Source organism: Cetorhinus maximus, chromosome 2 (genome assembly GCF_964194155.1).
Source record: "Cetorhinus maximus chromosome 2, sCetMax3.hap1.1, whole genome shotgun sequence".
NCBI classification, from domain to species: Eukaryota; Metazoa; Chordata; class Chondrichthyes; order Lamniformes; family Cetorhinidae; genus Cetorhinus; species Cetorhinus maximus.
In genome coordinates this window covers 217,368,982-217,382,726 of record NC_135880.1, presented here as the reverse complement: position 1 = coordinate 217,382,726, position 13,745 = coordinate 217,368,982, and the positions used below count along the sequence as shown (strand labels likewise).

General features: G+C 43.1%; 1 protein-coding gene across 1 annotated transcript in view; it reads left to right on the top strand.

The window, feature by feature from the left end:
• Nucleotides 1-13,745, top strand: part of sidt2 (SID1 transmembrane family, member 2) — a 70,850-nt gene that overhangs the window by 14,705 nt on the left and 42,400 nt on the right. The window contains exons 3-9 of the mRNA XM_078532705.1: nucleotides 3,237-3,401; nucleotides 6,353-6,398; nucleotides 7,261-7,362; nucleotides 8,866-8,949; nucleotides 10,522-10,621; nucleotides 11,548-11,613; nucleotides 12,738-12,831. Coding sequence (XP_078388831.1) covers nucleotides 3,237-3,401; nucleotides 6,353-6,398; nucleotides 7,261-7,362; nucleotides 8,866-8,949; nucleotides 10,522-10,621; nucleotides 11,548-11,613; nucleotides 12,738-12,831 — 657 coding nt within the window. The remainder of the gene's footprint in view (nucleotides 1-3,236; nucleotides 3,402-6,352; nucleotides 6,399-7,260; nucleotides 7,363-8,865; nucleotides 8,950-10,521; nucleotides 10,622-11,547; nucleotides 11,614-12,737; nucleotides 12,832-13,745) is intronic.

Sequence of the window (13,745 nt, the reverse complement as noted above, 5' to 3'; positions counted from 1 at the left end):
AGAGAAAAACGGAGTTAACATTTCAGGCCGACAACATTTCCTCAGAATTGGATCCTGACAACATGGCCAGTAATTGCTATTCTGTTAAAATTTAACAACTTTTGAACTTGGTAGCCAGGTGTTGAAATATTTTTATAGCCCCAGTCTGTCTCTGCTTGAGTACATAACATTACTTAATCAGAGGTAGACACTCAGCTGGAGGCAATGTTGGTAAAATTGATGGTACAGGTTTTCAAACAGGGCTCGCTTGGGGGGGGCGGGGGGGTCCCTGAAAGTATTCTAGGGGTCTTTGAGTTCCTTCAGATTTCTATATTGACTAACTGAAGTAGTTTCAGCTGCTTCACTGTCAGCATCCATTTTGTAGTACCCCTTAACGTACAGAAGCGTCTTGAGTGCTTTGCAAGGAGGAAAGGATGAGTTGAGAAAAATTAAGGTGGAGAGGTGAACACAATGATTCGGAGACATGAGTTCAGACCTCACCACGGCAGGTGTAGAATCTAAACTCAATTCGTTTAAATAAAATCCGGAATAAAAAACTCATATCAGTAATGGTGAACAAGAAACCCTTGGATTGTTGTAAAAACCCGTCTGGTTCACTAATGTCCTTCAGGGAAGGAAATCTGCCATCCTTACCCGATCTAGTTTATTTGTGACTCCAGCCCTCAGCAGTGTGGTTGACACTTAGCTGCCCTCTGAAATGGCCTAGGAAGCCAATCAGTTGTATTCAAGAAGGCAGCTCACCACCACCTTCTCAAGGGAAACTAGGGATGGGCAGTAATTGCCAGCGACCCCCACATCTTGCGAATGGATTAAAAAAATGTTCAGAGAGAGAGGATTTACTTTTTTTGAGATTTATAAAGGGAGGTTAAACAGCAGCAAAGCCAAGCGGTTCATGGAGGGAGTTACAGAGAAAGCAGGGCGGCCAGCGATTGAAAGACTGGCCTCTGATTGTGGAGATCAAGGTGTGGAGTTTGAGCAATGGGCCTGAACTGGAGCAGAGGAGAGTGTGGGCCGTGATGTCTGAGAAGAAACTCTTTTGGATAAAAGGTGGCAACAGTGTGGAGGGAGTTGGAAGGCCAGGATGACTGAGTTGAAATCAGTGAATGGGAAGCAACAGCTGGCTGCAATTCACAGCCAATAGCTAGTCATGAAGAGGTCTTGATGAATTCTACCAATGAGACAGCGTTCTGTCTTTTTTGTGCCTTGTCTGATAATGCCCCTATGAAGTCCCTTGGGACTTTTTACTACATTAAAGATGCTATATAAATGCATGTTGTTGTTGCCTTCTTACAGCAGTGAATTGTATCGCCGTAGAGGACTCCCTGTAAGTTGAACCTATGAAATAGGAGCAGAAGTAGTCCATTCGACCCCTCGAGCCTGCGCTGCCATTCATTAAGATCATGGCTGATCTGTTTGTGTTTCAAGTCCCACATTCCCATCTACCCCCAATGACCTTTGATTCCTTTGCCTAACAAGAATCTATTAACCTCTGCCTTAAAAAATATTCAATGACTCTTGTCTCCACCACCTTCTGAGGCAGAGAGTTCCAAAGTCGCACAACCCTCTTAGAGAAAAAAATTCTCCTCATCTCTGTCCTAAAAGGGCGACCCCTAATCTTAAAACAGTGCCCCCTCGTTCTGGACTCACCCACAAAAGGAAGCATCCTTTCCACATCCACCTTGTCAAGGCCGTTCAGGATCTTATATACTTCAATAAAATCACCCCTCACTCTCCTAAACCCCAGTCAGCTACCAAAACAAGAAAGCAGTGTTATCATTGCAGGAAGCAGAAATATTGTTAACTCAGTCAATACAGGAATCCAAAGGACTTCAGGGGCCCCCCAGGATGCTTCCAGGGACCTCTGAGTGTCCTGTAAGCATTGTTTGAAAACCTGTACAATCAAATTTACCAACATTGACTCCAGTTGAGCCGCTATGTCTGACTAAATGTGTTTAATTCCATTTTCTTTTATTTCTCTGTTTGTGCAGTTATGTCTTTTTATTGTAATTTGAATTTTATGGGTGTATTATCAGATTAATGGCCCTCTCCTTCCTCTTAGTATTTACCTAAACCCATTCAGCTATCAGTCCTGTTGGTGCAGTATGCTTCTAGTTTATAAATAACCTGTGCATATGCAGTTGGCTAATGCCCCACAAAATGTGTATGTTCAGTCCTGCCTGTCAGATCAAGTGTGAACGAGCATCACGAACATCTTCGGCAAATTTCACAAAGAATAGATTCTGAGTAGTTTAAGCGTTAACCCCACATAAAGCCCTTAACTCTATTCGAAATGCTTCTGCAAGTAATCATTTGGTAAGGGCACCACACGGCTCATTAAAGTCCAGAGTTCAGTTCCTAGTCTGTGTGGAGTGTACACATCTCATGGGTGACAGGGAATTGTACACAATGAGCAGCAGAAAAACAAGCCATTCAGCCCAGCTAGTCCGCACCTGTAGTTATGCTGTACACGAGCCTCCTCCCAACCTACTTCATCTAACCCAATCAGCATGACCTGCTATTCCTTTCTTCCTTATGTGCTGACCCAGTTTCCCCTTAAATGCATCCATGCTGTTCTCCTCAATTACTGCTTGTGGTAGCAAGTTTCACATTTTAATCATTCTCTCTGAGGAAAGAAGTTTCTCTTGAATACCCTTTGGATTTATCAGTGATTATCTTATATCCATTGCCCTTAGTTTTGGTCTCCCCCACAGGTGAAAATATCTTTCCTACGCTTACTCTATCAAAACCCCTCATAATCTTAAATATTAGGTCACCCCACCTCAGCCTTCTCTTTTCTGGCAAACAGTGATCCAGGATGTTCAGCCGACAAAGAGTGTTAGAATTGGCATTAAATTCCTGGGTTAATGAAGGATGGCCGGAAATCAGCCAACGAGCTCCATCCTGATTGCAATCCTTGAATTCTGTTGGGAACGGTTTCTGGGTAAGGTCAGGGTTGGGCTCAGTGGCGATGGTTCCCGCAGTCCAATAGTTTGGCGACGTTCATGATATGGACCCGCACATGAAGAATGGCGGCTTGGGTGAGGTAGCAGAATGTGCCCAGCGCCTGTTGAAATGTCCAGGAAAGAAGAAAGCTAAACAAGGTTTCCAGTGTTCTGTTTGGTCGGTTGGGTCAGTGAAGCTCACAGACTGAACCTTCCTCTCGGACCACCCTGCTGAGCACTACAGATCTTACTGTGTAGTTAAAGACCAATATAATCTCCCTCTTCCTCCTGTAGCTACCAGAGGAAATACATCTATCAGGATGTGAGTCGTACGCTTTGTCAACCAGAGATAAAGAGTGAATCGCAGATGCAATACTTTTATGTGGATGTTTCGACACTGTCTGAAAAAAACGCCTCAGTCCAACTGTATGTGAAACGCATAGAACATTTTGTCCTAAGGTAGGTGAAATAGCACAGTGATACATTAGGCTGCTTCATCCTTACCAGGTTGTGGCTCCACACGTAAGTTTTTGATGCCCTTTCACCAGCAGGTTCTTATCATGTCGATGGTCTCCGTACAGAAAAAGGCTATTGCAAATCAACCTTGGAATGGTACTTTTCTCAGTTAAATACTGAACGTTTTAACCTTATCCATCTGTTAATTTCATTTCCATTTGTTAATTTAATTGTGTAATTTCTTTAAACTAGTCAAGACCACGCAGGGTTAGAGGTAGCGGAGATAACTTGACTGAGGTGGGAAAGAGATGAGGCACATGGGCGGAGGGAGAGAGGGGAGCGGAACACAGAGGGAGAGAGATGAGGGGAGGGATAGAGAAGGAAGAAGATTGGGGAGAGAGAGGAGGAAGGTGGAGTGAGGGGAAGAGCGGTGGGGCAGAGGCAAAGGCGGAGGAACATGGGGAGGTGGCAAGACGATAAGGAGACGGAGAAATGAGGAACAGAGGAGATGAAGGGGATGATGGATGTGAAGAAGGAAAGGGAGAGAGGAGAAAATGAGGAGAATGTGGGGAAGAATGAGCATTATGAGGAAATAACAAGGAGCATGGGAGGCGAAGATGGTGAAGCCAAGATGAATGACAGAGGGGAGGAAGAGGGAAGAGGACAGTTGGATGAGGTGAGAGAAAGAGGCAGAGATGATGGAAGATCCTTGGATGATATTGCGATCAGTGGGTAGATGGTGTTCCTGGGAGTTCCTTTTGACTCACCACTGAGGTCTGCCAGAAGGCCATTTTCCCCTCCAATACTACTGAAAACATTCTTGGCTTTTCCTCTAAGTGTAGCATCTGTTCTTATCAGATTAATATCTAACTAAATTGATCTTTGGAGCAAAGGAGATGCATTAGGGGCTCCACTCTATGATTCACTGTGCTTCCATTGTATATAGATTGGGGTAAATGAAGAGGAATGACCTCATCAGTAGAATAAGATGGAATTGGCTGAATAACTGTTTCAACCAAAATTGTCTCATGATGCTTAAGGTTATCACTTGTTAGCAAAAAATTAATTAGAGTTCCCCTTCTAATTAGCTTTCTGTGGGAACATCAGAAAATAATAACTCGTGTTTTAAACAGCAAACTCATAGGGTACGCAATGTCGTGACAGAAATCACTGGCGCTGTAGAAAGTTGAAAGCTCAGCTCTGACCTGATATTCCTGATTCACTACTTCTGCCCTTTCACCAACCCATTCAGATGGGGAGAGGGTGGCATAGTGGTAATGTCACTGGGCTCTTAAGTCAGAAGCCCAGGTTCAGCAGATATGGGTTCAAATCCCACCATAGCAGCTGGTAGAATTTAAATTCAATTAAATTTTAAAAAACTTCAATTAATAAAAAAAAAATCTGAAATTGAAATAGTCTCAATAGTGCTTGACTCCACGCTTGAGTTAATAGAGGATCACACTGCCAGAGAGTTGGTAACGCCTGTTTCCATGGGGGAAAGTAAATTGTCGTCCATATTCAGCCCCAGCTGAAAATCTTCTTCCCACTAGAGCTGTCCTTCAGCACAGAAGCTGAGGCAGCATCTTCAGAATCCTATACAGGAAATTTGTCTTCATATCGTCTTAGAGATCCATCCCATTGCAGAAAATGGTGTTGTCTTATCCTCTTATCCCCAAAAATTCTTCCAATTGCCCATGGTGGAGTAGCCTCACACAGAGAAAATTGTGGCAATGTTACCACTGCCCACAGAAAGTGAACGTCCTTTCTGAACTGCCATCGGGTCATCATCTCTTCTTCATTTCCTGCAACGCCTTCAAGAATTTCATCGTTCTTCTTCTCGATGTCCAGATTCATTAGAATCTTAGGTCATCAATACCTTTCTCATGCACAATGCAGCAGTGAATGATACGGCTGGGAAAATCTTCATAGAAGTTAAAGATCCTTCCTCTTCTCAGGTCTTTCCCCAGTGTGGTTCAAGGGAGCAGAAGATTCCTGAGAGAATCCTAATTTCTTCTCTTCTAGTTCAAGAGAGTCCAGGTGTTGATGTCCTTAAGTCTTCTCTCCTTTGGATCAGTATTTCTTTGAAAAAGATCCATGGTCCTTATAGTTCAGCTGTCCTGAAGTCTAAACCCCAATTACCAGCAGCCCTGCAATGCTGCTGCCCCACTTAGCTGTTGATGACGTCCTCCAAGAAACAAAGGAATGCCTGCATGTCTCCAAGACATCTTCCCAAAGAGCTGAGAACACTGTAGGAGACTGAATCTCTCATAATAGTGACTTGAGGGGGGGAAGAGTAGGAAAAGGAATTGGGTAGAATCTGTAGTAGTAAAAGGGAGTTACAGAAATGCAACGTAAATAGTTTTAAATATGGTTTCACATTGTTAAGAAGTTGATAGAATACTTGGAGGGAGGTGTCGGGTAATGGGTTAATAGAATAGCTATGGTAATGAATGATGTAGACCATGATGTATCAGTGACATCAGCAATCATGTGCTAGACTCTTAGGAGAGAGAATGGAACAGACTGTACTCATGAGAGACATACTACTCTGTAACTGATCTTATATCAAGTGACAACAAACAAGTTTGAAGTTAGTACCAGAGTAAGAGTACACTCTGGCTACACATACCAGAAACCAGCAACCATGTCATGAGGATATGAAATAACCTGCTGTCCTTACCTTGTCTGGCCTACATGTGACTGCAGATCCATAGCAATGTGGTGACTCTTAACTGCTTTCAATGGCAATTAGGGATGGGCAATAAATACTAGCCGTGTTAAAAATGCTAACAATGACCAGCTCACGTCCCATGCAAGTATAATTTTTTTTTAAAGTCAGAAAAAGCCCAATTGGCAGCAAGAACCTTGAATCTTCCATTTTGATACAACAGAGGTGGAGGCTCTTGAGTTTTAATTATGTGCTGATCGTTTAAAACATTTTATTTTTACCACAGAACTGCGGCACCATTCCGATTCAACGCAACACCATCTCAACCCCAGGTAACGGCTGATACTTCAAATTGCTGCTCAGCCTAAGGAAGTTCCTTTTCTGATTGGGGGATCCACCATCTTTTCAAAGTATCAGGGGACATTTGGGTGTTCATTGATGAAGGTGGGGGTGAACAGGCTATGCTCAGAGGGCAGGCGGCAGCATGTCTCATTTATTACTGAACAATCTCACTCAGGGGGGTGGCAAATCTGCAGACGGAAGCGAGAGAAGGTGAATTGAAGTGGGGGAGAGAGGGCAAGGTGTGTTGCCCAGATTTCCTCAGTTACATGTCGAGATAGCTCAAAGGGATCGGCATCCTTTTTGAGAAACAGAAAAAGGTGCCTTGGATTGTGAGAATTTTCCCCTGTCCTCTCCTAAAGGTTTTGATGCCCTTTCTGGGCTTGGGTTCCAGGCTCAAGTGGCTGTTAGTCACGTACGAGCTTAGATAATGGGCACTGATTGACAAGTCTGACTGAGGAGGGCCTCACAGCCATTCCAATACTGGCTTCATCCAGCGACTATACTGTTACCTTACTCATCTTTGAGAAGGAACTTGGGACATTTCTTTATGTCAATTGCCCGGTATAAATGTGAGTAATATTTGTTATTGTTGCTACACTGTGCAGTTAGCAGTTAAGTGCCCACAAAAGAGATCACTGGATAGATATTGGAGCAGAAAAACCTAGCCAGTTTTCCCTTTCCTAATCCATGACACTGAAAGCTATTGCAATGTCCTTACGCTGGCCTCTTTATCCCAGAGCACTTTCTATGATAATGGTAACGCGGGCCCAAGTGTTGGGTTGCATGGGAGCTTGAGATGATCTACCGCATAACTCTGTTGACTCACCCTCTCTTTCTGTTCTTTGTTTGTAGTACTTTAAATACAAGTTTCCTGATGGTGAAGACTCAGTAATTGTGAAGGTGACATCAGATACAGCATTTCCCTGTTCTGTAATCTCTATACAGGATGTCCTGGTAAGTGAAGGGAGGGAGGTGATGGTGTAGTAGTGTTGTTGCTGGACTAGTAATTCAGAGACCCAGGGTGACTCGGGCTCAAATCCCGCCACAGCGGATGGTGAAATTTGAATTCAATAAAAATCTTGAATTAAAAGTCTAAACAATGACCATGAAACTATTGTTGTTGTAAAAACTCATCTGGTTCACTAATGTCCTTTAGGGAAGGAAATCTACTGTCCTTGCCTACATGTGACTCCAGACCCACAGCAATGTGGTTGACTCTTAAATGCCCTCTAAACTAGGGCAGTTAGGGTGGGTAATAAATGCTGACCTGGCCAGCGACGCCCACATCTCATGAACAAGTAAAAAAAAAATTGGTGAGCTCTATGGGACCTGTGTGCGATTTCCAAACAGCAGTTTGGAATTGAGACAAAACCATTAGGGGCGTTTCAAAATGCCAATGAATGATATAATATGGCCTTGAGGGTTAGGGGCCTTGATGGATGGGTTACAACGGACCAAGAGGCCTTTCTCAGGTATCTGAGGCCCCTTGCAAACAAAGAAATTTCTTCAGGAAAGAGGCAGCAACTAAAGTGCAAGGAAATATGACAAATAACAATCTTTTACTGTGTTTTCCTGTTGCCATTTCTCATGCATTTCAGCTTTTTTATTCATTCTTGGGATATGAGCATTGCAGGCAAGGCCAGCATTTATTACCCATCCCTAATTTCCTTTTAGAAGGTGGTGGGCAAGCCACCTTGAACTGGTGCAGGTACACCCGCTGTGATGGTTTAATATAACTGAGTGGCTTGCTAGGCCATTTCAGAGTCAACCACAATGGTGTATGTCTGAAATCACATATAGGCCAGACCAGGTAAGGACAACAGATTTCCTTCCCTAAAGCACATTAGTGAAACAAATGGGTTTTTATGACAATCCAGTAGTTTCATGGTCATTATTAATGAGACTAGCATTTTATTCCACATTTATTAGTCAACTGAATTTAAATTCCTCCAGTTGCTGAGGTGGGATTATGAACTTATGTCTCCAGAGTATTAGTCTAGTAATATTACCACTATGCTACCATCCTACAATCTCCACATGTGGTGATGTGAAGCACTTTGACCTTTGATAGCCACCAAGGTCAACTTCATTGAATCTTATGTAAAACCAACCTGAAGAAGATAGTAGCCATCGAGCACTGGCTATTTAACTCATTTTTGTTTAACTCCTGAAGGTGGAGTGACTCACTATTATAAGTTGTCCTGTCCAGTTCCCAAAAGTATGTTGATCTCTTGCCAGAACTTGGAATCAAATGCTTTGTTGTTGGGCAGCTGGTTATAGTTGCTGCCATTTTGAACAATTGGGGATCCTAGTGTAAACAAGGGAAAATCTGGAGGAAGCTAGGAACCCGTTAATATAAGGAGATTGCCAAGAGGTGTGGATCTTCTGTGGAAACCTAAACCTCATTAGTGCTGGGGCTTTATTTACTAATCTTCCTTTCTTTCCATATTATTTCAGTGTCCAGTCAATGATTTGGACAATAATGTTGCATTTATTGGCACCTATCAAACTATGACTAAAAAAGCAGCAATTACTGTACAGGTAAGCTAAGTGTTACATGTGTGAGAATAAGTGTGTTCTGTTGGTTGAGTTAACCAGTGTGTCTTCTATTAGTGTCTATGTCAGCTTTATAATTCCCTTGCCTCTGAGCACATGGCCTAGACTGATATGACTGAAGGAACTGCTGCACTGTCAGAAATGCCATCTTTTGGGTGAGATGTTAAACTAGTGATCTGACTGTCTGTCAGGATGGACGTACAAGATTCCATGGCACTATTCAAGGAAGAGCAAAGAGTTCTCCTGGTGTCCTGACGATATTGTTCTCTCAACCAACACTGTCAAAAACAGGTTAATTCATCTCCCAACACACCATTCATCTCATTTGCTGTGTGTGGGATCTTGCTGTGTGCAAATTGGCTGCTGCCTTTGCTTACATAACAACAGTGACCGCATTTCAAATGCTGTGAATCACTCTGCATTTTGGGCTTTTGATGAGGTACTATATAAAGACAATTTTCATATGTTGAAGCAATGCGTGAGAGTATGTGTGTTTTACTAAAGCCTATCATTAGCAGCCTTCAAGGCTCTGTGTTATGAGTATTTGATGATCTCCAGTTATGTAATATATCTCATCTGTTTGGTCTTAATCGGATGCCCAGCAATAAAGTGTTGCTGAACACAGTGGCAAAATCAGCTGGTTTGCAAGCTTTGCGCAAAACCACACCCCCCTTCTGAACACCAACCAAATTTCACCCGTTCAGCAGGTTAAGAGGTAAATCCTACACATCCCAAGAGAATCATCCAATTGTACCTCAGAAAGCAATAATGTGTAGGGTGGGTCAATGTGTGGTAGGCTGATGTAGTTACAGAGCTCTGGAATCCACATACTAGTTCCTGATCAGGGTTCAGCCATCAAGGTGGGGGCAGAGAGTGGAGACTGAACAGATTCACACAGGGAGTGAGCAGAGCAGGAAGGGACATGAGCTGTAGGCTCCTGTCATCCACCTCCCATCCCCACCACCCCTCCAGTCCTTTAGACAGCAGAGAGGAGACGGAGAGAAAGAGAAAGAGATCTCAGTAATCAGTAGGGGAAGGGTATATTACCAAATGTGGAAAGAAGAAAGAAAAAACATTTTAAAGAGCTAATCTGATGTTTCTGTTGAGTTGTCTAATATAGTAGAACATGTTTTGTGTGTTAATGTCTTGTCAATTACATTGTTAAGGTTAAGAGAAAAAGGTGAGGGTTATTAATTGTTTTTGAGCACATATAAATAGGGGATCTCCAATTGACATTTTGATTTGATTTTGTAAGTTTCCTTTCACATTTTTGTTTTAGTTACAGTGCCCCACCAGAAGCTGTCACCACCGCTCCCCCTTTGATTTTTAGTTTAATTTATTGATTTTGTTTTTCAAAAGAGTCTATAAATGGGGGACGGCTGGGACACTGGGAAGCGTGGGAGGAGAGCTCTGAGGCTGAACAAGTCAATAAACTCAAGAAAGAAAAGCTCTGTGTCTTTGTTTTGGCTTCACCAACCAGCTTGGATCCTGTTAACATTGCGCAGCTCCATTCCTCATGATCAGGCATTTATTATTCTGTTTTCCATTTCCTGACAGAAAAAAGACTTCCCAAACAGCAGTTTTTATGTGGTGGTGGTGGTGAAGACTGAGGATGAGGCGTGTGGTGGAGCATTGCCCTTTTACCCATTAAAACAAGGTATGAACAAGGGGTCCTTTCCCCCATCAAAGGTCAAAGGTACAGTGATGTGCTAATATCGATAAGAAGTATGGGGACTCACCACTCTCCTAAAAGAAGGCAGAGGAAAGCACACAGTATTTCAACCTATCAGGATGAGATATGAGATAGGCCAACTGATTTAACAAGGGTGCTATCCATGTGAAGAGGGCTCATACCTTCAGTATGCCAGCGCTGTGGTATTGTTAGTGGACCAGTAATCCATTGGCCTAGACCGATGATCTGGAATCAGTGAGTTCATATTGCCCCATGGCCGCTGGAGAATTTAAATCCAGTTAATTAAATGGATATGGAAGAAAGATCTAGTTTCAGTCATGGTGACCGTGCAACTGCCAGATTGTTGTAAAAATCCATCTGGTTCACTAATGCCCTTTAGGGAAGAAACTCTCCCATACCTAGTCTGGCCTACATGTGGCTCCAGACCCACAGCAACGTAGTTGATCCATAACTCCCCTAAGGGATATGGGGATAGTGCGTGAAAGTGGAGTTGAGGTAGAAGATTAGATATATGATCGTACTGAGTGGCGGAGCAGGGCTGAACGGTGTATTCCTGCTCCTATTTCTTATACTCCTATATCCTCTGCAATGGCCTAGCGGGTCACTCAGTTCTGCCAGTTTGCCAGGAGAAATCGCTTTGCGTGTACCTACACCACACGCCTGCAGCGGTTCAAGAAGGTAGCTCATCAATGACTCCCACATCCCATGAATGAATAAAAACTGCACTCTGATATATAGAGCTATGAAGAGGCCATTCAGCCCCTCAGGCCTGTTTGCCATCCTCTATATTACGGCTGATCCGTTTCTGAACTCCTAGATTTTCTGCCATTGCAGCTCTTGTGGATACTTTGATCTGAGTGTGTGTACCCTTTCTTTTTGTCCCTCTTCAGATGATCCTGTAGATCGGGGGAACCGGAGTAAAACCCTGAGGGTGACCGTGGTGCCTGCTGTGAATTGTAAGCAGTTTAGCTTGGAATGCTTAATCAGGAGTACAAAGTTTCTGTAACCGTTTCCCAGGAATACTTTAACTGTCAGTGGATTCATAATGGACCAGCTCTTTGTCGTCTCTGAGCCTTTGGTCATTGTCCGTCTGGCTGTGAGAAGCTTGGCAATGTGGAATTCACTGCTGTGTCACTGCCCTGCAGGTGAAGGCAGGAAAGTGCTGTATTCCAGCTACCATACAGCAAGTGAAGATAAGAATTACTTAACAGAACCATTAGTTTTTTTTTTACTCTTCATGTGGCAAAGTACCTAGATCCCTCCAGTTGACAACTATTAAAACCAGGGTGTCGCTGTCTGGAGGCTCACCCACGCCCATCGCTGTGAGATGCGACATGTTAGAGCATTGCATTGGCAAAAGTGTTGGCTTGGATTGTGCCCTTATGTGAAAAGTTAATGAATAGGCACCAGGGTCCCTTTAATTTCATTTTCTCTTTCAGTTCCTCTTTCATTTACGCCTGTACATCTTTCAAATGGTTATACTGAGTTCAATGCCCTTTTGCATTAACTGTGAATTCTGAGGTTTAATGGGTAGCACTTCCACCTCTGAGTCAGAAGTTTGTGGGTTCAAATCTTAGTCCAGAACTTGAGTCCAAAAATCAAGTCCGACACACTAATGCAGTACTGAGGGAGTGCTTCACTGCCAGAGGTGCTGTCTTTTGGATGAGCCATTAAGCTGAGACCTCATCTGCCCCCCTCAAGTGAATGTAAAAGATGCCACTTTGAAGATGAGCAGGAGATTTATCCCTGGTGTCCTGACCAATACTTATCCCTCAATCAACACCACAAAATAAATTGTCTAGTCATTGTCACATTGCTGTTTGTGGGAGCTTGCTGTGCACAATTTGCTGTGTTTCCTACTTAAAACCAGGGACTATACTTCAAAAGTACTTCATTGACTGTAAAGCAATTTGCAATGTCCAGTGGCCTTAAAATACTCTATATAAATGCAACCCCAATTTTTTTTCTTTTCATTTATCAGAATGACGTTGTACAACAATTTTAAAGAATGTCATATCAGTCTGTAACAACAAGGCTCTTGTTCATTGAGCATTCCTCCTTTCTGTTTCCTCTTTGACAGCAGTGGCCTACGTAAAAGGGATGCTATTCAGCCTGGGGATTTTCCTGGCATTTTACCTGCTCACGTTGTTCATCGCATGTTGGGAGCACAATCGGTAAGTGTGTTGAGAGCTTCTTTGACTGTTTAGAGAACTACAAAAGCATGCATTTTTTCACGCAGTTGCTCTAAGGATTACTCCAGGCCTGAGAACCAATATTCTCCCTTAATCATGAAGAATAACACTGTACCCACTCAAGATCTTTTCTGTTCCTTTCCACTGCCTCAGTCTCCCCGCTCCCCACTCCCCAAAAATCAAAAATGCAAAAAGGAAATCTGCTGTCAGGCAGTGGTCCCCATTGGAAAGAGTGTGTTTGCTGTCGACTGGGTAAGGGCAACATTGGGTTTAGCCTAGACCTCGCCTAGAAATTTGATGAGTTGCACCCATTTATCAGCACCAAACTTGCACCTAAACCTGCAATACAGTGAGTGGGAAGCTCAAGGTCATTAGGAGCTTCAAGTTTCTCTCCGCCATACTGGTGCGGGCAAGAAAATACTGATGCTCACATGTAATGTATGAACACTGTGCCAAGGAATCAGTGCTTTTGGGAGAGGAAAGGGAGAACCAAAAAGACATTGGAACGTACGAATAAATGGTACTGTCTCATATCATTCACAGGAGGATATTGGTGCAGATTTTTCTCTTTATTTAAGATAAGAGTTTGACTTGAGCAGAAGTCCAACCAATAGTTTCACGGAACAGAAAATCAGGTTGTGCCTGAATTTGTAATATGAACATCTGTCTCTTAATACCCGGGTATTGAAGAGCAATGTCTGCCCTAGTCAGTCTGATGCTCCTGTCAGAGTGGATTACCAAATGACTGTTAGTTTTTATATTATTAACCCATTAACAGGTAGAGTGTGCTGGGAGCCTGGAATGCCTTCAGCACACTAGTGTCATGTGCCTCAGAAGCACTGTGAAGATCAGAGTAAACATTACCTCCGCTTTTAACAGAAGGGCGTTCCACGCCT